This window comes from Phodopus roborovskii, unplaced genomic scaffold, assembly GCF_943737965.1.
Source record: "Phodopus roborovskii unplaced genomic scaffold, PHOROB, whole genome shotgun sequence".
Taxonomy (NCBI): Eukaryota; Metazoa; Chordata; class Mammalia; order Rodentia; family Cricetidae; genus Phodopus; species Phodopus roborovskii.
The window spans coordinates 1398241-1424380 of record NW_026126651.1 but is presented as its reverse complement, the minus strand read 5'-3'; the positions used below and the strand labels follow the sequence as shown (position 1 = coordinate 1424380).

Genomic DNA, 26140 nt, shown 5'->3' with positions numbered 1-26140 from the left:
GGGCCCAGCGGGCGCGCCGCAGCTCTGGGCCTGCGCACACAGGGGTCAGGGGTCACGGCGGCATATTTTTGTGGCGGGAAAAGCTGTTTAGTGCGGGTGAGTATGGAAAAAGGGCGGTGGGGCGCTCGGTGGGGCCAGTGGAGGACTCGAGCGGAGGGTTCGCTGAATGTGCGCAGCGCGGGCAGGGTAGGGCAGGGCTGGCCGTTCAAAAGACGGATCCCCGGAGCTGAGGAGCCGGGGCGTGCGGCTGTCCCCGCGTGGGCTCCTCGGCGCGCGTGCACCTGAACGAGCCAGGCGACAGTATCAGGAAGCCCAGTAAGGGGGATGGATGGCCGGGCGTGGCAGCCTACTGCTTTTATCCCCGCCCCAGGGAGGCAGAGGCAGCAGGATCCCCGAGTTTGAGGCTAACCGGTCTGCAGAGTGAGGTCCAGGACAGCCAGGGCTACACGAGAAATCTGGAAAAAAGGAATGGGAGAAGAGGCAATGCCTCGGAGCTGGGGTTCTCGTGTATTCAGTGCGTGCTGCGCCATGGTGCGCACGTGGAGATCGAGGACAGCTGTGGAGTTGCTCTCGCATTCCGCCAGACGAGTTCCCCGTGATCAGACTCAGGCTGTTAGGCATGGTCTGCAAGTGCCATTCTCCACTCCGCTGTGTCGTCGGGTCCCATGCGATGCTTTACCTAATAAAGTAAAAATTACTGGGCGGGGGCAGCCTGCTTACCAGGCCTGGTGTTGTGTGTGTGTGTTTGGGACCCAGAGCAGCACTGGAGGGTCCCAGAGGAGGAACCAGGCATGAAGCTGGCAGTGCGGGAGGTGTCCTGGGGGAAATGAACGGTTACTGTGTTGGTGTGCTACACCACGGCGTGAGTGGGAGCCCAGACACACCTGCAGCGCAGGCTGATGGCAGCTTCAGAGAGCATCCCTCGAGTGGATAGGGGCCAACTTTATCCTGAGGGGAAGGGGGAAGCTGTGCCTCCTAGGTGGTTGTTACCGGGAGACTGGGATAATGAAGCCGGTCCTGGGAATGGGAGAGATTTTTGTTTTTGTTTTTAGATTTCTTTATTGTGTACAAAGTGTTTTGTCTGTATGTCTGTCTGCACGCCAGAAAAGGGCATCAGCGCTCATAGATGGTTGTGAGCCACCATGTAGGTGTTGGGGGTTGAACTCAGGACCTCTGGAAGAGCTAGCAGTGCTCTGGACCTCTGAGCCATCATCTCTGCAGCCCGGGAGCGCCAGCCCTCCAGGGGAGGTTCATCAGTACTTGGCATCTGGCAGCCCTGGGAGAGGTGACTTGAGATATTAAAGAAAGAATTGTGCAGCTTTGAGACAGGAGGATGGCAGTTTCTGGGGCTGCCAGAGCAACCTAGTCAGACCTCATTTCAAATTGAATAAAGAGCGGGCTGGGGACACAGTTCAGTGGTGCAGCCTAGAATCCTGCAGGGAGGGGGGGCAGGGCACTCAGTGGTAGAGCCTTGCTGAGTTACAGTTCCCAGGCCACACAAGCTGCTCTATAGCATAGCCTGGCTTTGAATTCGCCCTGAGGTGGACAGCTTGGATATGGGTACCACCAGACCCAGTGTCAGGGAGTTATGTCGTGAGTGACATGTGGGCAAAACTATTCATTAGAGTATCAGCTTCCCACTCAGTTCCCCGGAAGCCAGCCCCGCCACTTCCCCCTCTCCTTCCGGGAAGTGTGTGGGAGAGGCACACTCCTTTTCGGTGCAGTGCAGAGCCTTGCCCCCTGGTTTGGAGTCAGTAGTCTTCAGTAGTGCTCCGTGGCTTTGTGTGAACGATAGATACACCTGTCTTTCAGTTAACTGTTTACAAGTGTAGCTGGCATGGTATTTCACTGTCAGCCCTCCGTCCAGAGAATGATACGCATCTTTAGCCCCTTTCCCAGACTCAGATCCATTATCCCTACCTTTTCAAAATCTGATGCATCAAGGGGGCTAAGTTCCTGCCTCAGCTTCTCAGGTGGCTGCAGGATAATCATCTCCTTAGGTGTCCATGTCTATTTTAAAGTATATAAAACAAAAGTGAAGACACCATCCCACACCTTGATTTACCTACTAGAGACAAAGCCTCTTTGAGAACTTTGCTATCACCATATGGCTTCCTCATTCCTTTATACAGCTGCATAGTACTCCATTGAATAGCACTAATGGGCTCTATTGAAATTGCCCCCCTGGGGAGGATATTTAGGTGGTTTCCAGTCCTTGGGGGTTTTAAACAATGGTACCGGAAATAACCTTGTAAAAGCAGGTTCTTTGTGTGCCCCAACCTATTAGGGTCAGCTCTCATATATGCAATTGCTTGCAGCCTTTAACGCCTGTGGGCTTTTTGTTTTTTGACTGAATTGTGATTTATTCAGCTGTGTTTCAGGGAGCCAAACGTCTTCCAGATCATTTCTTAATATGTCCTCAACCCCATCAATCTTCTCACTCTGGAAGTTGGTAGTTTTGTTTATTTTGCCTAAGAACTTTTTGTTTTTTGTTTTGTTTTGATTTTCAAGTCAGTGTTTCTCTTGGCTGCCATGGAACTCACTTTGTAGACAAGCTGGCCTCGAACTCACTGAGATCCACTTGCCTCTGCCTCCTAGTGCTGGGATTAAAGGCATGCACCACCACCGCCCAGTGCCCAAGAACTTTTTAAGAAATTGATTTATTTATACTTTGAGTGTTTGCCTGTGTGTGTATGTGTGCACTGCATGCGTGCAGTACCTACAGAGGCCCTTGCTGCCAAATCCTGTGGAGCTGCATTGCTGATGGCTGAGCCAGCTGCTGGGAACTGAACCCAGGTCCTCTGCTCCACTGCTGAGCCCTCAAACCAGCCCCACGGATTTTCTTTTAAGGTTTTTTTTTTTTTTAGTTGTTTGTGTGGTGCAGTTCCCCCCCCGCCCCCCCCAAGGCCAGAAGAGGGTGGCAGAGCCCTGGAGTTGGTATTAAAGTTGTAAAAAGGTGCTGGGAACAGAACACGTTTTTATTGTATTACAATCACCCTTCCCTCCAGACCTCCCTTCTGTGTTAATACTTTTCCCACACAGAACAAACCTTGAGTTTTCTTATTTACAAAAACTCTTACACTCTCTTCTCGGACTGTGGATGTGCTTTCAACATGTCTCAGTCCCTCCATAAGGAAAGCACGCTGCTCATGTCACAGACAGCACTCCAGGGACCCTCACAGGTCCTGCCATTGTGTTTTTTTGTTCAGTCTCTTAAGAGCTTTGGTGAGGTCTCTTGCCAGGTGGTGGTGGTGCACACCTTTAATCCCGGCATTCAGGGAGCAGAGGCAGGCAGATGTCCAAGTTTGGAGCCAGCCTCTTCTACAGAGTGAGTTCTAACACAGCCAGGTCTACACAGAGAAACCCTGACTGAAAACAAACAAAACACTTCAGGTAGGTCTGGAAACTCCCTCCTTGAAGTTGGCCTGGGTGCTTGCCTCGTGCCAGTTCTGTTGCTTTTCCAACCTTGGGGTAGTAGAGGGCCACAACCCTTTCGTTTGTCCCAGGCTGTGTTGTAGGAAAGCCTACAGTGGTATGTCAAGCGCTGGACCGTGCTGAGGGCCTTCTAAGCACCCTTTGTAACCCTTTGTGTTTTAGTTTTTAGAGGACGCCCCAGGAAGTCATTTTTATGGTCAATTTTTTGTTGTTGTTTTTTCTTGAGACAGGGTTTCTCTGTGGCTTTGGAGCCTGTCCTGGAACTCGCTCCTGTAGACCACAACTCCTGGCCACAAACTCACAGAGATCTGCCTGCCTCTGCCTCTCGAGTGCTGGGATTAAAGGTGTGTGACCAAGCTTACGGTCAAATATTCTAACACACTACAAACCAAAGAAACCCTTAGTTGATGCCTGGTGAGGGGCAGTGGGGAACTAACAATGTCGGCTCTGTACTTTGGTGGTGGTGTTGCAGTGGGCAAGGTGGGCAGCTTGTGTGTTTGCAGCGAAGGCCACCACTGCCAGAAACATGGGTTCATCGCCTCTTTGGTTCTGACTTGGCCTTGGGGTGTTAACCGTTGTCAAGGCTTTCACAGTCCCCAAATTCACTTGGGACTGTAGCCCAGCATGACAGCCTGGCTGTAGTGAATGTGTGTGTTCTGCTCTGTTGTGAAAGTGGGGGCTTCCTTTGCACTGAGATGAAGTTGAGCATCTTGAAACAAACAGCTCAGCCCTGGTGAGTAGATTTAGTATGTTGTATAGTGTCGCCCCTGTCTAGTTCTAGAACACTCCATTACCTCAAAAGGAAATCCCATTCCCATCAAGTGTCCCAGCCCCTCGCTGGGGCTTCTGGGCAGGTGTTCTGTCAGTGAGCCAAACCCCAGCCCTCGTTGTCTCTTTGCTGTGTGCATGTGTTTGGTTTGTCTGTCTGTTTGCCTGTTTTTGAGACAAGGTCTGACTATGTAGCCCCAGCTTGGAACTCTTTATGTTGGGCTGGTTGGTCTTGAACTCACGGAGGTTTACTTGCCTCTGTATCCCGAATGTTGGCCCCTTTTCTTTTCGTTTTGATATACAGTCGTAGTAAGTTGCGCAGACTGTCCTTGAACTTGGTACCCTCTTCCTTAGTGTCCTGAGTTGCTTGTGGTGGCTCTACCTTATGGGGCCCAGCTAAGCCTCGAAAACTAGAAAATAGAAGACCCAAGCTGATTTACCCATTGCTATCCAAATGTCCAGAGCAGCCTGGGACAACGGCCCCTGTGTGCCTGGGCCCTGGCCACAGACCTTGCAGACCACCCTAAGTCATGGAGTCTTCTGTCTGGGTGTAGGGTGATCTTAGGAGTGGGCAGGGTTTACCTGAAGCCGGGGTGGCTGTCTGGCCTCCCTGCTGGCTATGAGTCAACTCCATGTGCCCCAAATCCCCTTGTTCTCAGCCTGCCTACTCAAATGCACATATATGAAGTGTGTGTGTGCGTGCGTGCGTGCGTGTGTGTGTGTGGGGGGGGGTCTTTATAAGTTCCCAGAGTACTGTCCACACTGTCAATCATTGTCAATCATCTCTGTCGTCACTGCCGTCGCTGTCAATCACTGTCGTCACTGCCGTCAGTGCCGTCACCGCGTCGTCACCGTCCACACCGCTGTCACCGCCATCCATCCCTGTGCTCGCACTTCCTGTGCATTCAGGCATTTTGTTTGTTTGTTTGTTTTTGAGACAGGGTTTCTCTGTGCAGCTTTGCGGGTAACCCTGAACTAGCTCTGTAGACTCACAGAGATCCGCCTGCCTCTGCCTCCTGAGTGCCGGGGATAAAGGCGTGCGCACGCCGCCAATGCCCAGCTCATATGGCATGCTTGTGGGGTGCTCTCTGCCTCCTCAGCAGACCCACACTCACCATGGGCCTTCCCCGGGAGCTTGATGCCTGCATAGACCATGGCCTCTCAGCCCCCCTCTCCAGGCCAGCCCTCATGTATCTGGCTTTGGATACTTTTTACTGAATCTCGGTAGTTACCCAGTTCGGCCCATATGGCCTCGATCCAGTCTGCAATAGGCTAGTCTGCAGATTCTGTGGGTGGCTGTCAGGGTTTCAGCCCATGCTGGCAGGTAGGGCGGCATGGAGCCAGAATAGAGTATCACCTGGTGATTTGCTTTGGCCAGCCAGGCCTACCATCTTCAACATAATTGTGCGGCGGGGGACACTTGTAGACACGTCTTGGGCTGCAGTTGAGGGAGACGTACACAGCCCCCTCTGCTGTGGGCTTCGTTTGTTACATGTGCTCTTGGGTTGGGGGACGTGGTGGGGGCAGCTGAGTTGACTCAGTCTTTGGTCCTGAGTGTTTTATACGTCCAGGGCTACTTGCTTCCTGGTGACGGTGGTGTTAGCCTTCCCATTGCCTCCTCAGAGACCTGAGGTTTGCTTTGGTTTGGCTTAGAGCTTCAGTTTGTGTTGCTGGGCCAGACTGGTTCTGAGCCCATGGTGGGAGCAGAGCTGCTCGCTTTGGACAGAAGCGAGGGGTTGGGGAGGGCTGGGGACTAGGTGTCCTTTCAGAGGCGAGTCCCCAGAGACTTCCCCCTCCAGGGGCTCCATCCTTCCTGTCATGCCTCTGTTGATGAGGGCAGGGACTCGGGAGACGGCTGAGTGGGTAAAGTGCCTGCTGTGCAGGTATGAGGACCTGCGTTTGCCCCCCGCACTGGGGAGGCAGAGACATGCAGCTTCCTGGGCTCCGAGGCAGCCAACCTAGGCTACTTGCAAGTTCCAAGTCAGAGAGAGAGACTGTCTCAGAAAACAAGGGAGGTAGTGCCTGAGGGATGACATCCAGCCTTGACCTCTGGCATCCACACACGTCCACATATGAACATGAATTGGGAATTCATCCAGTGGTGAAAGAGTCACTTGTGTGGCTTCACATCTCCCCATTGTGTCACCAGCTGGGGACTAAGCTTTCAATACACAAGTGTCTTGGAATAACACGTACACAAACTGTAACTGAGGAATGAAATGGCATGACTTCCATTCAGAAGTCCAGCACCGTGTGGGAAGGTGGGGCAGACGGGGACCTGGCAAGGCTGGGGGGGGGGGGTGTGCGCGCCCGTGTGTGTGTGTGTGTGCATGCCGTATTTGAACATTATGGAATCTGGAGAAGGGTCAGGGGTCTGTGAGCATGAAGTCGCTGCAGACTGCACCACTGTTGGGTTTGCTCATGGTGGGTGCCAGGGTAGGTGAGGGCGTGGGGTAGGGGACTGTGGAGAGAGAAGGGGGTGTGAGGACTGGTGTGGGAGGGGTGAGTGGGTTGGTTGAGGAATGGGCTGCTGGTGAAGGATGGGGAATCCCTAGACCTGAAAAGGCTTGGGGCCATGGTGGGCGCACAGCAGGACTGGGGAATAAAGCTCTGCTTAGATCCCATTGAACACCAACTTGCTCACAGGATGGATTTTAAGCGGCGACAAGGACCAGGCCCTGGGGTGCCCTCAAAACGGGCTCGTGGGGGCCTCTGGGATGAGGATGAGCCAACGCAGCTTGAGAACTTGGCGCTGCTGGAGGAGTTGGAGTCTGAAAATCGGATGCAAGAGGCAGAGGAGGAGCTGCAGCTGCCCCCAGAGGGCACTGTGGGTGGTAAGCTCCCACCTCCCAACCCATCCCACCTGGATGTAGAGATAGAGAGAGATGGCTGGCAGTTATTTTTCAGTGGCGTTCTGGCTGTTGCCCAGGTTGATTTCAAATCCCTGGATTTAAATGTTTCCCCATCTTATCCGCTCCAGTGTCTGGGCTCCCTTCCTGGTTGAGCGATTTTAGCCCCCGTCCCCCGGTCTGCCCCACCACCTCCACCCATAAAGTGTCTCGTCTCTATCCAGGGCAGTTTTCCACTGCAGACATCGACCCACGCTGGCTGCGGCCCACCCTGCGTGCCCTGGACCCCAACACGGAGCCCCTCATCTTCCAGCAGCTAGAGATTGACCACTATGTTGGTGAGTTGCCAGGGGAGACGGGCTGTAACCAGTACCCTGGCGGCTGTACATAGTCGCTGCTGCACTGCCTGGACTGAGGCAGGAAGGAGGCACAAGGCAGGTGTGGTGTGGTTGTCTGCTTCATGTTCAGGGTGGGGGCCAGGCTCAGTACTATAAACCGGGTTCAGCGGTAAAGCTGCTTGCCGCCACACCTGATTTCAGCCCTCAGAACCAGCTCCCAAAGGCGTCTTCTGATTCCCACACATGCGTTGTGGCTCATGCATCTCCTCCCTGATCGTGAACAAATGTTACTAGAATATTACTCTGTGGGGTTAGGATACACACAGCTCAGCGGTAGAGCTCCTGCCTAGGGTCCCCCAGTCGGGGCTGGGGCGTGGCTCAGTAGAAGGCCTGGTTCTGTCTCCAGCACCACCGGGGGAAACTGGCATTCACTATAACGCAAGTTCTGCCTCCGAGTGGAGAAGGGCATCAGGAAGCCTCGGGAGGTTGAGGTCCCGAGGCTTCAGTGATGGAGCTCAGGACCTGAGAGGTGCTCTGTGAACACTCCCCAGGCTCAGCAGTGCTACTGCCAGGGGGTCCCCCAGCGCCCCGTAACTCAGTGCCTATACTGCGTGCCTTTGGGGTCACCGATGAGGGCTTCTCCGTCTGCTGCCATATCCACGGCTTTGCACCCTACTTCTACACCCCCGCACCTCCTGGTGAGTTTCCTGACCTGTGGGCATGTTCCTGGACCCCAGAACTTCCATGCTTTTCTGACTGGCTTTCCACGCCAGGTTTCGGGGCCGAGCACCTGAGTGACCTGCAGCGAGAGCTGAACACAGCCATCAGCCGGGACCAGCGTGGTGGGAAGGAGCTGTCGGGGTCAGCGGTGCTGGCTATAGAGCTGTGCTCCCGTGAGAGTGAGTGTGGGTGGCTTGGGGGCCAGTGGGGAGGTGGGGAGCGCGGGTGGGGAGGTGGGGGGAGCGCGGGTGGGGGAGGGTGGGGGAGCGCGGGTGGGGAGGTGGGGGGAGCGCGGGTGGGGGAGGGGTGGGGGAGCGCGGGTGGGGGAGGTGGGGAGCGCGGGTGGGGGAGGTGGGGGAGCGCGGGTGGGGTGGTGGGGAGCGCGGGTGGGGGAGGTGGGGGAGCGCGGGTGGGGAGGTGGGGAGCGCGGGTGGGGAGGGTGGGGGAGCGCGGGTGGGGGAGGTGGGGGAGCGCGGGTGGGGGAGGTGGGGGGAGCGCGGGTGGGGAGGGTGGGGGAGCGCGGGTGGGGGAGGTGGGGGAGCGCGGGTGGGGAGGGGTGGGGGAGCGCGGGTGGGGGGAGGTGGGGGGCGCGCGGGTGGGGAGGTGGGGAGCGCGGGTGGGGGAGGTGGGGGAGCGCGGGTGGGGGAGGTGGGGGAGCGCGGGTGGGGAGGGTGGGGAGAGCGCGGGTGGGGAGGTGGGGGAGCGCGGGTGGGGAGGTGGGGGAGCGCGGGTGGGGAGGTGGGGGGAGCGCGGGTGGGGGTGGTGGGGGAGCGCGGGTGGGGGAGGTGGGGAGCGCGGGTGGGGGAGGTGGGGAGCGCGGGTGGGGGGAGGTGGGGAGCGCGGGTGGGGAGGGGTGGGGAGCGCGGGTGGGGAGGTGGGGAGCCCGGGTGGGGTGGTGGGGGAGCGCGGGTGGGGAGGGTGGGGAGCGCGGGTGGGGTGGTGGGGAGCCCGGGTGGGGGAGGTGGGGAGCGCGGGTGGGGGAGGGTGGGGAGCGCGGGTGGGGGGAGGTGGGGAGCGCGGGTGGGGGAGGTGGGGGGAGCGCGGGTGGGGGAGGTGGGGGAGCGCGGGTGGGGAGGTGGGAAGCGCGGGTGGGGAGGTGGGGGGGGAGCGCGGGTGGGGGGAGGTGGGGGAGCGCGGGTGGGGAGGTGGGGAGCCCGGGTGGGGAGGTGGGGAGCCCGGGTGGGGAGGTGGGGAGCGCGGGTGGGGAGGTGGGGAGCGCGGGTGGGGAGGTGGGGAGCGCGGGTGGGGAGGTGGGGAGCGCGGGTGGGGAGGTGGGGAGCGCGGGTGGGTGCCACCTCCTTTCTATGCAGGCATGTTTGGGTACCACGGTCACGGCCCCGCTCCGTTTCTCCGCATCACCCTGGCGCTACCCCGCCTTGTGGCACCAGCCCGCCGCCTCCTGGAACAGGGTGTCCGTGTGCCTGGCTTAGGGACTCCAAGCTTCGCGCCCTATGAGGCCAACGTGGACTTTGAGATCCGGTGCTGCCCTGCCTTCCCTTTACCCCGCTCCTGCCCCCCCTACCCAGGTGAGCCTTGCCAGCTGACCCACCACTCTTCCAGGTTCATGGTGGATGCCGACATCGTGGGCTGTAACTGGTTGGAGCTCCCAGCGGGGAAGTATGTTTGGAGGGCAGAGAAGAAGGTGAGGGGCTTTGTGGGGCAGGAGCAGGGGACCTGGGCTCACTGCCGGTGCCGGTGCCCACCGAGTGGTGTGCCTTCCCCCAGGCTACACTGTGCCAGCTGGAGGTGGATGTGTTGTGGTCAGATGTGATCAGTCACCCACCAGAAGGCCAATGGCAACGCATCGCGCCCCTGCGTGTCCTCAGCTTCGACATCGAGTGTGCTGGCCGGAAAGGTCTGTTCCCGGAGCCTGGGCTCCTCCTCTCTCTCTGGACATTAGTCACGCTCCAGACCGCTGTGGAGGGATGCGTGGGGAGCCGCGGGTGGGAACAGTGTTCCCCACACGGAGAGTGCCAAGTGCAAATTCACCCGAGCAGGGTGTTCCACCCCTTAGGCTGGAAGGGAGCTGGGGGAGGCGCGGAGCAGATGTGGGACATCGGTCAGTGGAGGACTGAGGCCCTGTGTCCTCCTGCAGGCATCTTCCCCGAGCCAGAGCGCGACCCTGTGATCCAGATCTGTTCCCTGGGGCTGCGGTGGGGCGAGCCAGAGCCATTCTTGCGCCTGGCACTCACGCTGCGGCCCTGCGCCCCCATCCTGGGTGCCACAGTGCAGAGCTATGAGCGGGAAGAAGACCTGCTCCAGGTGGCTCCGCCCTCCTCAGGCCCCGCCCCGTGTCCCTGTCCATGCCACTGGCCCTTCTGTGTGGTGACGCCATGTCCTTGGGGTTGGGGGCTGTGCGCTTTTGGCTAAATATTTCCCTCAGTTCCGTGATATTTTTACAAGTGCCAAGATTGTCTTGAACATTCTGGAAATGAGGGTATCTGAGGCAGTAGACAACCTGGTTGATGCTCTGTGCTCCTCGCACAGGCCTGGGCCACCTTCATCCTCGCCATGGACCCTGACGTGATCACCGGCTACAATATTCAAAACTTTGACCTCCCGTACCTCATCTCCCGGGCACAAACCCTGAAGGTGAGGAAGCTGGCAGCCTCCTTCTGGATCTTTCCCTGAGACCATCCTTGTGCTGTACATCTTCCGGTGGGTGTCACTAACCACTCGAGGCATCCTGGGCTGGCCGGCTGCTCTGGAGTCCCTGTTGTGACTTACCTCACTCTGTCTGGAAGCAGAGTGTGTTGACGGGAGACTGAGAACCCAGCCCTCTTCCTGGGCAACATCACAGCCGTCATGGCCAGGCCTTGCTTTAGAATTCACTGGCAAGGCACGAGGAGCGAATGACGGCTCAGAAGAAGGCCTTGGTGGGTGGCAAAGGCTGGGTGCTGTGGAAAGGGTATGTGAGCCCTGTCTATGCCAGCCGCTGTTACCAGCTGCACACTAGAGGCAGCAGAGGTGTGGGAGCTGGTGAGAGCAGGCCCTCCCGAGCCTCGCTCCGAGTGGAGGCTTCCTGGCCTGCACCTGTTTGGGCTCTATTGCAAGTGGAGCCACGGGTGATGTACAAGGCATGTCAGCATCTTTTGGGGGTTCAGTTCAGCCCCAAATATGGCACACTGTGTCATTTTCCTGCTCTCTGCATCTGTAGCGAGTTTTGTAATGAATGGGCTGAGCAGACCTTCCTACAGCTGCATGAAGACACTAGCCCTCATGTCCCGGGTAACCCCTGTTAGCCCGCCTCCCTTCAATCTCTCTTTGCCAGCCTGTGTCCCACCTTGAAGGCACCCTGTTGGTTTCCAGAACCTTCCCACATGACTTCCTTCTGCCCCTTCCAGACACAGTCCTTGTCTGTAGTGTCATCAGTCTCTCGACTTCCCAGGGCTATAGCTCTCAACCCTGCCCTCTCCAGCCCTACTCCAGCCCCAAGAATGCAGTGGCTGGTCCCCGCCCCTGTTCCTTAGTCATGGGGCCTGGTTCAGATGAGGCTGACTGGCTCTGTCCTCTGGCCCTCTCCAGGTGGACCGCTTCCCTTTCCTGGGCCGCGTGACTGGTCTCCGCTCCAACATCCGGGACTCCTCCTTCCAGTCGAGGCAGGTGGGCCGACGGGACAGTAAGGTGGTCAGCATGGTGGGTCGAGTTCAGATGGACATGCTGCAGGTACGCGGGAAACCCACCCACCTAACGCTGCCTCAAGCCCAAAGCTCCACCCACCTGAGGCTCCACCCCACCACCAACCCCCCCCCCCACCCCGTGCCACAACCTCCAGGGCCCATCCTACAACTTTGTACCCATGAGGTCTTCCTCACACCTCTAAGGCCCCGCCCCATCCCAACCCACCCAGGTGCTGCTGCGGGAGTACAAGCTCCGCTCCTACACGCTCAATGCTGTGAGCTTCCACTTCCTGGGTGAGCAGAAGGAGGATGTGCAACATAGCATCATCACAGACCTGCAGGTGCCACCGCTCCACCTCCTAGCGCTCCTGCCCCCTGCCCTCGCCCCTGCACCCCCTAGCGGAGCCCCTGACCCCACATGCCTATCCCCAGAACGGGAATGAGCAGACCCGCCGCCGCCTGGCCGTGTACTGCCTGAAGGACGCCTTCCTGCCCCTTCGGCTGCTTGAGCGCCTTATGGTGCTGGTGAACAATGTGGAAATGGCGCGTGTCACAGGTGTGCCCCTTGGGTACCTGCTCAGCCGAGGCCAACAGGTCAAGGTCGTGTCTCAGCTGCTGCGCCAGGTGAGTGGCTGAGCCTGGGGGGGGGGCGACACCCACTATGCACGCATGCGCACATCCACCATGCACGCATGCGCACAGCCTTCCTGGTACATGGACACTCACCTCAGCCCTTCCCCAGGCCATGCCTCAGGGGCTCCTGATGCCCGTGGTGAAGACTGAGGGCGGCGAGGACTACACAGGAGCCACTGTCATTGAGCCCCTTAAAGGGTGAGGACCCTGCTGGGCATGGTGGGGCACACATGTCATCCCAGCACCCAGGAGTTCAAGACCAACCTGTCTCTAAAAACATTTTAAAGGTAAGGGCCAAGGGTAGGGGCAGGATGGGGGTTGACTTCCCCAAAATCCTTCCTCAGGTACTATGACGTCCCCATTGCCACCCTGGATTTCTCCTCTCTGTATCCATCCATCATGATGGCCCATAACCTGTGCTACACCACACTGCTGCGGCCCGGGGTTGCCCAGAAGTTGGGGTATGCTGCCTTCATCCAGGATGTCCCCCAGTCCATCCTAAGCCCTGTTTCACATTTTGGTAGATCAGGCCCAGAAGTGACGGTTCGGGGGAAGGAGACATGGGGCAAGGACTTGACGGGCTGTGGGGGGGGGCTGGGGGAGCTGGGGGGGCTGTTGACGGGCTGGGGGGGCTGTTGACGGGCTGTGGGGGGCTGGGGGGGCTGTTGATGGGCTGTGGGGGGGCTGTGGGAGGCTGTTGATGGGTTGTGGGGGGCTGTTGATGGGCTCTGGGGGAGCTGGGGGGGCTGTTGACGGGCTGGGGGGGCTGTGGGAGGCTGTTGATGGGTTGTGGGGGGCTGTTGATGGGCTCTGGGGGAGCTGGGGGGCTGTTGACGGGCTGTGGGGGGGCTGTTGACGGGCTGTGGGGGGGCTGTTGACGGGCTGTGGGGGGGCTGTTGACGGGCTGGGGGGGCTGTTCACGGGCTGGGGGGGCTAACGGAGAGGCTGAGCTGAGGGAGACTGAGGAGACCCAGGCAGCCTCGAAGCCTGGTCTCCTGAACTCTGCCCTCCGCAGCCTGAAACCAGATGAGTTCATCAAGACGCCCACTGGAGATGAGTTTGTGAAGTCATCTGTGCGGAAGGGCCTCCTGCCCCAGATCCTGGAGAATCTGCTGAGTGCCCGGAAGAGGTGGGCTCTGGAACCCTGCCCTGGCTTAGTGCTCATCCCCTGTGGTGACCTAGTCCAGCTTCTGTAGCTGTGTGTACATTGAATGAGGCTCCTTTCTGGGCAGCCCCTTTGCCTCCTGGGCCTGCATCTCGAGCAGTGCACAGCACACCTGACCTTTTCAGTCAGGCATCCTAACCCGTGTCTGTGCCTGAGCACCTCCCTGATGCCCCTGGTCCCTTGAACAGCTTTCATCCCGCCTCCATCTAGGGCCAAGGCTGAGCTGGCTACGGAGACGGACCCCTTGCGGCGGCAGGTCTTGGATGGCCGGCAGCTGGCACTGAAAGTGAGTGCCAACTCTGTGTATGGCTTCACTGGTGCCCAGGTGGGAAAGCTGCCATGTTTGGAGATCTCCCAGGTAAGGCTTTGGGATGCTAATGAGTGGCCGGGTTACTGTTGGTCTGCGTTTCGGGGTCAGTTGGGTCAGAGGGCAGGAGTCACAGATGTCAGGCCATGCTCTGCACCCTGACGTACAGGGTCGTCAGAGACCACAGAACCTGTCCTTGACACTCCTTGCTCATGGTCTAGTGTGACAGGGGCTCTGGTCTCAGGTAATGCTTATAGCACAAGTGGCTCCCAGGCCTCTGCCAGGGGGTCACGTGAGGTGGGTACTCAGGATGCTGAGTCACTGGACACTCCTATGCCCGTAGCTACGCCTCTGTTCACCTCCTCCACCTTCCTATGAAGGGAAGTAGGGAGAACGCAGCCAGGATGGATTTGCTGGGTCACTTGATGACATCCACAAGTGTGAAGATCTTGGGTAGGTACTAGGACAGGAATAGGAAAGAACTGCCCCATCTCCACACCTACCAACGTGGCAACCCAGCGTTCAGCCTGAGGGCTGCTACTCAGTCAGGCCACGGCCTGTGCTTGGTTCCCCAGTGGTGAGAAGTGACGTCTCAGGAGCATTGCCTAGGGGATGTCCAGAGCAAGGTGGCAGGTAACAGGATGGGTTACGAGGCCATGGAGGCTGTGACTGACAAGCTCTCTTTACTCAGTCTCCAGCTGTCCTGATCCCAGGTTCAAACCAAGCATGTGTGGCCCCGGGTCCCTGTCAGCTCCCCTTGTGAGCGTAGTTCTCCGGCGTGGCTCAAGGGCTCAGGGAAGCTGACTGCCTGGAAGGATGCGCCAGGCCTCAGCCAGACCTGCCTCTGCCTGTCTGCCTGACACTCTTATCCCTGTGTGTCCACTCTTAGCATCCCTAGGGATGGGGTGGGCATTGGGACCTTAGGCCAAAGGAGCCCCTGTTAATCCTGTGTCTCGTGGCATCTTATGGTGGGATAACGAGCTACTGAGTCATTCCAGAATAAAATAAGAAAACAAGAGCAGATGGACAAAGGACAAGTCGGGTGTGGATTTCTCAGATGTCCTTATGACCACATGAAACCCAGGCAATCAGAGAGCATTCTCCCATGACAGGCCAGCCGGCCTCATCCTCGTTTGTAAAGAGGAGACAGATGAGGATGTGGTGGTGTGGTCCTGTTTCCCTGTCTACTCATGAGGCTTCAGGGACTTAGGCCCATCTTGAAATACAGACAGTCCTGACGGTGTAGCTCAGTGGTAGAGCCCCTGCTTACTGTGTGTGAGACCGGGAGAGAGTGGTCCCTAGTCTCTGAGAACGTGACACTTTGGAGCAGCAGTCGCCTGTACATAGACTTAGACACGTGGTCATGATGCCTGGAAGCGGCAGAGGTGTTTGCCTCCACTGCATGCAGCTTCTGTGTCCTCACCCTCCTTGGCTCTGCCCCCAACAGAGCGTCACTGGGTTCGGGCGTCAGATGATTGAGAAAACCAAGCAGCTAGTGGAGTCCAAGTACACCCTGGAAAATGGCTACGGTGCCAACGCCAAGGTCGGTTTGGTCAGACCTGCCTATCCTCCAGGTCCTTGGGCTGTCCACCCTGGCAGGCTCTGGGTTGAGAACAGACATCCCTCTCACACGTACCCTGGCAGGTGGTCTACGGCGACACCGACTCTGTGATGTGCCGATTTGGTGTCTCCTCTGTGGCTGAGGCAATGTCTCTGGGTCGGGAGGCCGCAAACTGGGTGTCCAGTCACTTCCCGTCACCCATCCGGCTGGAGTTTGAGAAGGTGCGTGTGTCCCCTCACTCAGCTTAGTGGAGACGGTAGGGGTCTTGGCAGTTAACGATGGTCTCTTACTACTGTGTGCCTGCAGAGGCTGGTACTGCAGTAGTGTGGGAAGCCTGCTGTTCTCTGCCTGCTCCCCACTTGCATGAGTTTCTTGGGTTTCCCTTTTTAGAACACAGAAGCCCAGTGTTCTTGGTTCTGAGGTTTGAGCCCCCCTCCAGCACACACAAACCAGTGGTGTGCACAGATCCTGCGATACTCATGCACCCTGAGCTCTGGACTCACTTGGTCTCTCTCCTCCAGTGGCTTTGAGACTTAACTGTGTTGCCTGTCTGAATTCCATGATTTAGGAGCCAGCTCTAGGCCTACGGTGTGATGTCCAGTAGGGCTCCTAGGGTGCTGGAGGGTATCAGGTCTCCTTAGGGTTCACTTCACCAAGGTCAGGGGCCCCTTTCCTGTCCTGCTTCTGATGGGTCTCAGGATTGGGGGTGTGTAAGAGTACACCGCTCACCACCCATGGGCCCCTTCCAGGTTTACTTCCCATACCTGCTCATCAGCAAGAAGCGCTATGCTGGCCTACTCTTCTCCTCGCAGCCTGACACCCATGACAGAATGGACTGCAAGGGTCTGGAGGCTGTGCGTAGGGACAACTGTCCCCTGGTGGCCAACCTCATCACATCCTCTCTGCGACGAATCCTTGTGGACCGGTGTGTGTGTGTGTGTGTTTGTCTCACCTAGCCCAAGAAGCCAGCCTCCCTCAGACCCGGGGACCCAACACCCTGCCCTGGGGACACGGGTGTCTTGGCTGGATGGTGGAGCACTGGTGCATGATTGCCTCTGGCCTCTCCTGCCTCTGCACTTAGCCCATAGTGCCTGATCTCTAGCTCCCAGCTGATGACACAGCCCCATCCTTAGTAGTGCCTGGTGACACCCTCAGGGACCCTGATGGTGCAGTCGCCCATGCAAAGGATGTCATCTCAGACCTGCTGTGCAACCGCATAGACATCTCCCAGCTGGTCATCACCAAGGAGCTGACCCGTGCCGCGGCGGACTACGCCGGCAAGCAGGCTCATGTGGAACTGGCTGAGAGGTAGGCAGTTACAGCCTCCTGCAGCTGGACCATTCAGCCCTCCCCAAACCTCACCCACCTCCCCGTCCGCAGGATGAGGAAGCGTGACCCCGGCAGTGCGCCCAATTTGGGTGACCGCGTCCCCTATGTGATCATCGGTGCTGCCAAAGGCGTGGCTGCCTACATGAAGTCCGAGGTCAGGCCCACCTGGGCTGTGCCCCTCCCCCAGAATCTCACTTCTGCTTTCCTCTGGGCGGTCCAGCCCCTGGGCCTGACTGCAGTGCCTCCTTGTACAGAGTTGGCTGCTGTACCATCTCCGCCCCTGCCTGCCCTGGGTGCCAGCTCCTCTGTTTGCTCTTATCATCTTAAGCCACCCAATTCTCAGCCTTGTAACTTCCGACCCCTGCACCCCCTCCTCGGCCCCTCCATCTCACGCGGGGAAACTGACTCTTAGTGACCTGAGAACTCCCCCCCACACACACACATACCCAGGCCAGAGTCACATCCCCTGGGTACATCCCTCATCACAACCTGCTGGTAGTGGCCATAGCTCCCGCCCTAGTGCGTGCCCCTCTGCGGCCCTTGGTGACCGCAGCCTGCCCGCCCACAGGACCCCCTGTTTGTGCTGGAGCACAGCCTGCCCATCGACACTCAGTACTACCTGGAGCAGCAGCTGGCCAAGCCACTCCTGCGCATTTTTGAGCCCATTCTGGGTGAGGGCCGTGCAGAGTCTGTGCTGCTACGTAAGTGGGGCCCAGAGGAGGGAGCGTGGGCGAGGAAGGGGCAGGGGCGAGGCCATCAAATCCTCTCCTGTAGGAGGTGACCACACACGCTGCAAAACCGTGCTCACCAGCAAGGTTGGTGGCCTCCTGGCCTTCACCAAGCGCCGCAACTGTTGCATTGGCTGCCGCTCCGTGATCAACCATCAGGGTGAGACCCAAGCCACAGCTCCTAGGCTCGCTCCTGGGGCTTTGCCCCGAGATCCATGCTGCCTGTGCACTCCGGTGGAGGGTCCTCGCCCACTCCGGGGTTCCCCAGGGAGTTTTCCCCACACAGTTGGGCCCTTGTTCTCCAGCCTCAGGGGACTTTCAGAAGCCGGGATGGGCAGCCGGTGGAGAAGGGCAGACAGGCGGGGATGTAGGCTAGGGCCTGGCTCTGTCCCGGTGTGTCCGAGCCGACACCCACCCCTCCTGCAGGAGCTGTGTGTGAATTCTGCCAGCCACGGGAGTCGGAGCTCTATCAGAAGGAGGTGAGTGAGGCTGAGGCTGTAGCTGGGGCAAGCCTGATCCTCACAGCCCTGCTCAACCCATTGTGTCCCCCAGGTGTCACACCTGAATGCCCTGGAGGAACGCTTCTCACGCCTCTGGACACAGTGCCAGCGTTGCCAGGGTAGCTTGCATGAGGATGTCATCTGTACCAGGTGCGCCCCCCCCCCCCCCCACCCCCCGACCCAGCCGAGAGACCTCACTGGAGAGTGGGCAGGGTCTGCCTGGGCTAGGCATCCGCCCAGCCTCCCCCAGGGTGGGGCCGGGCTTTCCCCAGGGAACGAACCGGCGGGCGGGGCGGGTTCCCACGACAGGTGACAGCTGATATAGGGCTGGCTACCTCTCCGGGCATTGCTGTTATCGGCTTCCCGCTAAGCAAACAACCCCCTCCCCTGGGTGGGCAGCAGGTAGGGGCCAAAGTCCTGGGAACGGCCCTTGACCGGCCCTTGACCGCCCCCTTCGCAGTCGCGACTGTCCCATCTTCTACATGCGCAAAAAAGTGCGCAAGGACCTGGAGGACCAGGAGCGCCTGCTGCAGCGTTTTGGACCTCCGGGCCCCGAGGCTTGGTGACCTGACGAGGGACAGGGAATAAAGTTCAGACTTTTTGCTACTGGCTGTGTGTTGTGGTCTCCGGGAACGGGTTGGGTTTCGTGGCTCAGGCACAATACAAGCCCCAGGGGCCTCGGTGCCTGTCTGTGCCCACACAGGGCTGGTATCTCAGTTTCCCTTTGAACCCCTGAGTAGGACCCCACCGCACGGCTTTGCTCCTCCCCACGGGGCTGGTGGTAGCCCAGCTGGGTGCTGTCCTGATTCCCCTTGGCACACAGGCTTCCACACCTCAGGGCAGCAAGGGGACCCTTCCTGGCACTGTACTTCCACCGTGGGGTCCTGGTGGTCGGTCCGTCTGGGCTTCCCTCGGCTCTTGGGAGGTCCCCTGCCCTCACCCTGCCCCTGGGCGACACTGCCCCATACCCTCTTGCCCCTGGCACCATCGGCTGCCTCCTGTGGTGTCCTATTTCAGGGCCTTACTCCTTGCCCTTTCTCAGCAACTCTCCCTACCCCTCGGTGTCAGCCCTCCATCCTCGGTGGTGGGGAACCCCAAATCCAAATGGCTCCTAGGCCCACCCTCGCTGCCACATGACCAGAGGGTTGTGCAATCCAGACCCCTCCCCAAGGGGATTTTTGAGGAGGGCCCCCATGGCCCGCCCCTGGGGGGGTGGGGGCTGGGCCAGAGTATATATAGGGGTGGTGGCAGAGGCGGCCCAGCCTGCCCTGAGCCACCATGCTTGCCCTGGAAGCTGCACAGTAAGTGGGTAACTCCCAAACCTGGGCTTGGGACCCTCACCCCGCTCAGCCCCCTCCACTTCCGTGGTCCTCAAGGCAGGTGGTAAGGGGGTGGCCCCACTGTCTGCGGAGGACAGTTCTCCATCGGCTCTATCTCCCTAGACGGGTTTCCAGAGATGGCATGTTCTGGAGACACTCACCCCCATCCTACCCACCTGTCACCTGCCTAGTATCGCGTTTCTGGCGCCTTCTGCCCCTTGAGTTTTGTCTATTTCCTTCTGCACAACTGTCCCCTTTGGCTTCTGGTACTACTCTGGCCGCCCGCGCTACGGTGCAAGGAAGCCAGTCCTTTGCTCACTCCCTTTCATTGCGTCTAGCCCGCTCTCCAGTTTATTGCTGCTTGTGGTCTCCGCTGGACTTGCTAAGATACCCAAACCGAGCTCTCTGGCCACCCTGTCCCCAGCTGCCTGGGGACTTTCTCCTTCTAACTTTCCTTGTCTCCCCTCTGTGTCTGCGCATGCAAATCCCAGGGGGAGTGGGGGGACATTTGCCTGACACCCGCCCCCTACTTCCTGTCCCGATGGGGGTGTGGGGGTGACTGTGGGGAGGTTGGGCGCACACAAGAACAGCCAGCAGACTGCAGAGCTGTGGTGGGTCACAGCTGCCATCACCTCCCCTGTGGGCCCCACAACCACTTTGAGACTCAGGTGGCTGAGGGCAGCCCTAACATGCCCCTGTGTCTCTCCCCTGCCAGGCTGGATGGTCCACACTTGAGCTGTTTGGTGAGTTGGAGGCCTCAGGGGGGTAGCGGGCCCCTTCGTGGTCCATGGGGACTAACCTTACTAAGATCACCTACTTCTGGCCTCAGTTTCCAGCCTTTGTCTCCCCAGACCCCCATCTCACCTCCCTGTTCTTTTTCTACAACTTGACGCTACTCCCTTGAACTTGTATACCTGTCTATTCCATGTTTTACGTGTACAGCTCCTTTTGGGTTATGGATCTTACATCTTTTAACTATAACATTTCGGACACCAACTATTTTCTCCAACATATTTGGGCTCACCACCGAACAATGGGATTTTTCCTGTGGTGGCAAGAAGCCCCTGCTTCTTTGAATTTTGTTGGGCTTTTTATTTATTTATTTGTATTGTTTTGTGTTGAGGCAATGCTCTTCAATGTAGCCCTAGCTGTTTTCAAACTCTTGATCCTCCTGCCTCAGCCTTCAGAGTGCTTGGGGATTGTAACTGTAAGACACCTGCTGTTGGTTGTTTAAAACTGATGTCTTGTGTGTGTGCATCAGTGAGTGTCTTCGTTGTGTACACCCCTGTAGCTATTACCAGACCCAGATCTTGAAAAATTCCGTCATTCTAGAACATTCCTTGGTGTCCCCTCCTACTCAATCCCACTCAAAATACACTGATTCATTTGGAGTTTTCACTAAGTGATTCCTGCTCAGGTCTTTTGGGCACCCGACCTCTTTCCATCCAGTTAGGTACCTGTCCTTTGCCTTTGTTTCATGGTCTGCCACCCACCAGTACACCCCACAGCTTGTTTATCCTGCTTCTTGCTGAGAAGCTTGTGGTCTGGGGTCAGAGCAGAGCTGCCTCAGGCCGCTCGCTCTGTGCATCAGGTTTCCATCTTCCCTGCGTGAACAGGAGGAGGGTGTGTGTGTGTGCTGCAGTCAGTGGGCAGCACTCATGAACTCAGCTCTGGTCCTCACTGCCTCTACAATGGCTGTGGCTCGAGCAACACACAATTGATGGCTGGATTAAAGAGGGTGATGCGTGCCTATCATCCCAGTTCTCAAAGGATAAGCCTGAACAATTGCTCCAAGTTCTGGGCCATCCTGGGCTACAGAGTGAGTTCCTGGAAACTACTGGGTTCCTTGAGCGTCACAGCCATGGCAGATGCTAGCTTCTGAGTGTCACTCGTGGGTTCAGTCTCTGTCTCTCTCTGTTTCTGCCCTTGTCTGCCCCTCCCTGCCCTCACCTGTCAGTCTTCCCAAAGGTTGGGGAGGGAGGGGCCTCCAAGGCCTGGGATAACTGTGTCCCCCACTCCAGCAGTACCCAGAAGGTGTCTTCTATGACCTGGACAGCTGCAAGCCCTTCAGTTACCCAGATTCAGATGGGGGCTCTGGTGAGTGACCCTAGCTTCCTAGCACCTTGGGCTCAGTTCACTGTGGGAGAGCTGAGGCCCATGGGAGCCCTCCCTCATAGCAGCCCCTCCCCAAGCCGCCTCCCTACCCCCCCTCCAATCCATCTGTTCCCCCATGCAAATTCTGGGGTCAGAGATTTGCACAACTTACAAAGGCCCCTCTGTGTGGGATCTTGAGGGTGCAGGTCTTCTGTCCACCTTTAGCTACTGACTCTGACCCCTTCTTCCAGACTCCACATGGGTTTGGACAGAGGCCCCGCCCGCCCCCACCATCACCCCCTATGAAGTCTTCGATCCTGCTACGGCTGCCTTTGCCCACTCCCAAGCTGTGCAGCTCTGTTACGGTCATGGTCTAAGCTCCTCTGCCTACAGCCCTGTGGGGACCCTAGACCCAGCCGCCAGCTTGGAGGCTCCAGGGCCTGGCCTCCAGGTGTACCCCTCAGAAGACTTCGTCAGTCAGGTGAGGGGCAGGGAAAGCTTGGAGGGAGGCTTCTCACCTCATGTCTCTCCTGCAACTCTCTGAAATGAACTTCTGGCTTGTTCCTGGGTGGGGGACACAAGGGCACCTTCCTGAGGTAGCTCAGGTGTCCCCTGAGCTCCAGTTCAGAGGGCAGTGCCCGGATCCAGGCCATCTACTGGCCGTGTAGCTTTGAGCAACTGCCTTAACTTCTCCGCATATTGAGATCACCAAGGCCAGTGTCCATGCTGCACCAGGAGATGGGGGACCCAAGTAGTGAAGGCTTCAGAAGTGGGGAGGCTGAGGGAGAGGTGTGCAGGTGACGCTGGTCTCCCATAGACCCTGGGCCCCTTGGCTAATGCTCCGTACCCCAGCTCTGTGCTGTCAGAGGAGGAAGACATTCTGCTGGACAGCCCTGCCCTGGAGGTCTCGGACAGTGAGTCAGACGAGGCCCTCTTGGCTGGCTCGGATGGGAGGGGATCCGAGGCAGGTATGTGGGGTGGGGAGTTGGTGAGGTTACCGACTGTGGGTGAGGAAGGGGCTGAAGGAGCCAGGATTCTCTAAGCATGTACTAATCCCTCCCAGGGAAGTTCCCAAATCCCAAGGAGTTGTTGGCTGTGTGACCTTGGCCAAGGGCATTGTCCTCTCTGTGCCTTGGTTTTCATTGTGGACAAAAGCACAGTAACAGCAAAAAGGAAGCATGATACCCTCCCACAGCCAGTCCTGTACCTCTGTGTGTGACAGCCCTTCAATCAAGTTATTCTCTGTTGGACATCAGTTTTCCAGATAGAAAACCTGCTATCTTATACTGCCTCACTCCCCAGGCCCTCGCTGTGGGGATCTAGACAAGCGGCTCCATCACCGAGCCCGCCCCAGCCCTCTTTAGAAGACAGTCTCAACTAAGTTGTCCAGACTGGTCTTGAACTTGTGATCTCCTTTCTCGGTCTCTAGAGTAGTTAGAACAATAGGTTCGAGCCAATTAGGCCTGACTCAATTGTGAAAATTAAAGTGTGTCGGGGGGGGGTTGCAGATCTGGGGTCCCTTCAACGGACTTCCCCTCCTAACGTGGATACCCCAAACCCTGCAGGTGCACGCAAGAAGCTGCGCCTGTACCAGTTCCTGTTGGGACTGCTGCTGCGCGGGGACATGCGCGAGTGCGTGTGGTGGGTGGAGCCAGGTGCCGGCGTCTTCCAGTTCTCCTCCAAGCACAAGGAGCTGCTGGCTCGCCGCTGGGGCCAGCAGAAGGGCAATCGCAAACGCATGACGTACCAGAAGCTGGCGCGTGCGCTGCGAAACTATGCCAAGACAGGCGAAATCCGCAAGGTGAAACGCAAGCTCACCTACCAGTTCGACAGCGCGCTGCTACCAGCCACCCGGCGCGCCTGAGCGCCCCTCTAGGACCCCTTCCTGACCCCAGCCCCAGCGCCCCTGGAGCCCCGCATGGGGCAGTAGGCTGCCAGGGTCCTCAGCTCTCACCAGGGCCTCCTCAGAGTCCCCCGGGCCATGTATGGGATTCCCCAGGATGGTCCTGTGTTTGAGGGGGATGTCTCATGCTCCTAGAATGGCAGGTTTCTCCATGGGGGGTCCCTGGTGGTGTTTGCCTTTCAATTCCCAGAAGGAATCCACATTGGTACTTCTTGCCAGCCCTGTGATGACACTCGTCATTGCACCAGCAGGTGGCGCTGAAAGCCACCCCCAAAGTGTGTGTGTGTGTGTGTGTATGCGCGTGTGTTTGTGTGTGTGTGTTATGTATGTGAGTGTATGCGCGTGTGTTTGTGAGTGTGTGTATGAGTGTGTATGTTTGTGAGTGTGTGAGAGTGTGAGTGTGTGGGCGTGTGTGAGTGTGTGTATGAGTGGGTGTTTGTGTGTGTGTTATGAGTGGGTGTGTGTTTGTGAGTGTGTATGAGTGTGTATGTGTGTTTGTGAGTGTGTGTATGCATGTATGAGTGTGTGTATGAGTGTGTGTTTGTGTGTGTTTGTGAGTGCGTGTATGAGTGTGTGTTTGTGAGTGTGTGTATGAGTGTGTGTTTGTGTGTGTTTGTGTGTGTGTTTGTGTGTGTTTGTGTGTGTGTTTGTGTGTGTTTGTGTGTGTGTTTGTGTGTGTATGCATGTATGAGTGTGTGTATGAGTGTGTTTGTGAGTGTGTGTATGAGTGTGTGTTTGTGTGTTTGTGAGTGTGTGTGTGTGAGTGTGTGTGTTGAGTGGGAGGGTGGGGGTCCCTCTGTGCTGCCCTGAGGCCCTTGTCAGAACTGAGATCTAGTTATGTCTTTATGTCTGCAGCCCTCTGAGAGCCCTGCGCCTTTGTTTGAGACAGTGTGTCACAGTGTAGCTCAGGCTGGCCCCCAACTTGTGGCAATCCTCCTGCCTCAGCCTCCCTAGTGCACACCACCACACCAGGCTTTTCCTTTTTGAGACAAAGTTTTACTCTGTAATCCAGGCTGTCCCGAAGTTAGTGGTGACCCTCTTGCCTTGGCCATACATCCCTTGGGACCCTCTGGGATCCATGTCTGAGGTGATTTGTTGGGTGGGGCTCTTGGATCACCCGGATGTTGTCTAGCATCCCCAGGGTTTCCGCAGCACTGAGTTCTGTGTGTTGCATTTGAGGATCATTCTAGCACCTGGCCAGTTTGGGGTGTATGGCAGAGATGCAGGTGTGGCAAGGCTAGTACCAGCCTGTTATTTTGAGACTGGGTCTCATGTAGCTCAGGCTGGCCTTGAACTCACTACATACATAAGGATGACCTTGAACTCCTGCCTTAGCCAAAGTGCTCGGATTGCTGACACTGTCATGAATTCCCCCCCCCCTTAAGTCAGGGTCTCTCTGTGTGGCCCAGTCTGGCTTCAAACTCATAATAATTTTCCTGTCTCAGTGTCTGGAGTGCTAGGATTACAAACATGTTCTCCCACAGCCTGCTTGCCCCATGCCATCTTTAACCAGACTAAAGCTGGTCACCCCCCACCCACAAGGCAGGCAAATGATGTCTCTGCAGGTGTTTTCTTCAGGGGAAAACACTTTTTTACAGTAGTCTTTCAAACTGGGGGCTCTCCCACAGTCTCTGCATCTGAATGCGAAACTGGACAGTTGGTGTCCAGAGGCTGGGACCAGCCCCAAGACCCTGCCCGGTGCCTGCCTGTCTCGCCTCTGACTTCCTCAGCTGCCTGTTGGGGCCTAGTCTTTTACCCTTCAAGTGGTGGAAACAGCCTGCTTAGACTGTGAGCTTCTCACTGAGCCTCATGACAGAACCAGAACCAGAACCCAAGGCTTTGAGCTCTGAGAAAGAGGAAAAAGAGGGCCTCCTTGCAACCCTGATAACCCTGTGTCACACCTGAGCTCACCCTCAGGTGGCCGGGATGGGGATCATGTGAGACCCAGACGTCCATGTGGCCAAGGCTCAGCTGGCACCAAATAAAATTCTTTCTTCAAAAACCAACATCGTCACCCTATATGGCTAATAAATAAAATCCTAAATCAAGGTTACAGCTGTCCTGGGACATTCATCAGGCACTGCCCCCGCCCCTCCACCGGAGGGCTGGTGCTGAAACTGAGGGCGAAGAGAGGAGATGAGGGATGGAGGCGGAGGTACAGTGGCGGTGGGCCAGCCTGGGTCGTGAGTGGGGACATCACTGGTCTTCCCAGCGCCCTTCCATTCCAGGTCTCTGGCTTCTGTGTGTTAGTTTTCTTGTTTTGTTTGTTTGTTTGTTTAGATAGGATCGTTCTTACACTGTAGTTCAGACTGGTTTCGAAAGGCACGCCAATCCCCGCCTCAGCTCAGCCTCTGGAATTCCGGGATGCGGGGTGTGTCACTCTATACTGGGCCACTGAGCAACTTGCCTGCTCCCTCAGGAGCGAGATGGAAGTTTGCCGGGCAACCAAAGGCGTCACAGCCTGCTGGTTGGCTTAGTGCCCCAGAGGCGGGGAAGTTTCCGGCTGTTAGGGGATTTTGTCTAGCGGAGAGAAGGGAGGGGCGCAGAAAGACAAAAAGCGGGAGGGGGCCTTGTCTTGGCTCCCTGGGCCCTGACCTGGTCCTTTGCTCTCACACCTCCTGGGCGGCCACACCCCTGGTACCCCAAGCCTCTGTCCTCGTCCTCCCCCTCCTCCGCTCTCGGGTGCTGGGAAGGAGCCGGCCCGGGCAGCCCTCCAGGGCCTTCCCGGCCTCTCTGCAGCCGGCCGGTGACCGGCAGCCGGCCAGGCCACTCCCAGGAGGACCTGCACCAGGACAGGGCGGGAGGGACGCCGACACCGCCTACCCCGGCAGGCACCCATCCTGCCTACGCGGGGAAACCGGACTCTCTCCC

At 57.8% G+C, this 26140-nt stretch overlaps 2 protein-coding genes across 3 annotated transcripts; both read left to right on the top strand.

Annotated features, from left to right (window-relative positions):
• The first annotated feature begins 51 nt into the window (after positions 1–51).
• Pold1 (DNA polymerase delta 1, catalytic subunit) lies at positions 52–18559 on the top strand. Its single transcript, XM_051174250.1, has 27 exons — positions 52–96; positions 6850–7037; positions 7277–7390; positions 7942–8088; positions 8164–8289; positions 9421–9589; positions 9671–9752; positions 9836–9965; positions 10206–10372; positions 10598–10702; positions 11636–11776; positions 11961–12071; positions 12163–12354; positions 12473–12561; positions 12708–12824; positions 13379–13492; positions 13739–13886; positions 15283–15378; positions 15480–15617; positions 16146–16321; positions 16552–16704; positions 16777–16879; positions 17294–17426; positions 17500–17613; positions 17880–17932; positions 18006–18103; positions 18414–18559. Exons 2-27 carry the CDS (start codon positions 6851–6853, stop codon positions 18517–18519), a joined length of 3309 nt encoding a protein of 1102 aa, XP_051030207.1. The 5' UTR covers positions 52–96; position 6850; the 3' UTR covers positions 18520–18559.
• Positions 18560–19225: 666 nt separating this feature from the next.
• Positions 19226–25275, top strand: Spib (Spi-B transcription factor). Of its 2 annotated transcripts, none has more exons than XM_051174378.1 (6): positions 19226–19254; positions 19988–20015; positions 21294–21369; positions 21618–21847; positions 22184–22334; positions 22932–25275. In XM_051174378.1, exons 1-6 carry the CDS (start codon positions 19232–19234, stop codon positions 23228–23230), a joined length of 807 nt encoding a protein of 268 aa, XP_051030335.1. In that variant the 5' UTR covers positions 19226–19231; the 3' UTR covers positions 23231–25275. The 2 variants fall into 2 exon arrangements, with proteins under 2 accessions (XP_051030335.1, XP_051030336.1); XM_051174379.1 differs by having other exon boundaries at positions 19228–19254; positions 21297–21369.
• Positions 25276–26140: the final 865 nt, after the last annotated feature.

Excerpts from the sequence above, each read along its gene's own strand:
- Pold1 (XM_051174250.1), top strand. The coding sequence starts at position 6,851 with ATGGATTTTAAGCGGCGACAAGGACCAGGCCCTGGGGTGCCCTCAAAA. Across the intron at positions 7,038-7,276 it reads CCCAGAGGGCACTGTGGGTG|GGCAGTTTTCCACTGCAGAC; the intron begins GTAAGCTCCCAC and ends GTCTCTATCCAG. Across the intron at positions 13,887-15,282 it reads CATGTTTGGAGATCTCCCAG|AGCGTCACTGGGTTCGGGCG; the intron begins GTAAGGCTTTGG and ends TGCCCCCAACAG.
- Spib (XM_051174378.1), top strand. The coding sequence starts at position 19,232 with ATGCTTGCCCTGGAAGCTGCACA. Across the intron at positions 20,016-21,293 it reads GTCCACACTTGAGCTGTTTG|CAGTACCCAGAAGGTGTCTT; the intron begins GTGAGTTGGAGG and ends CCCCCACTCCAG. Across the intron at positions 22,335-22,931 it reads TGGGAGGGGATCCGAGGCAG|GTGCACGCAAGAAGCTGCGC; the intron begins GTATGTGGGGTG and ends CAAACCCTGCAG.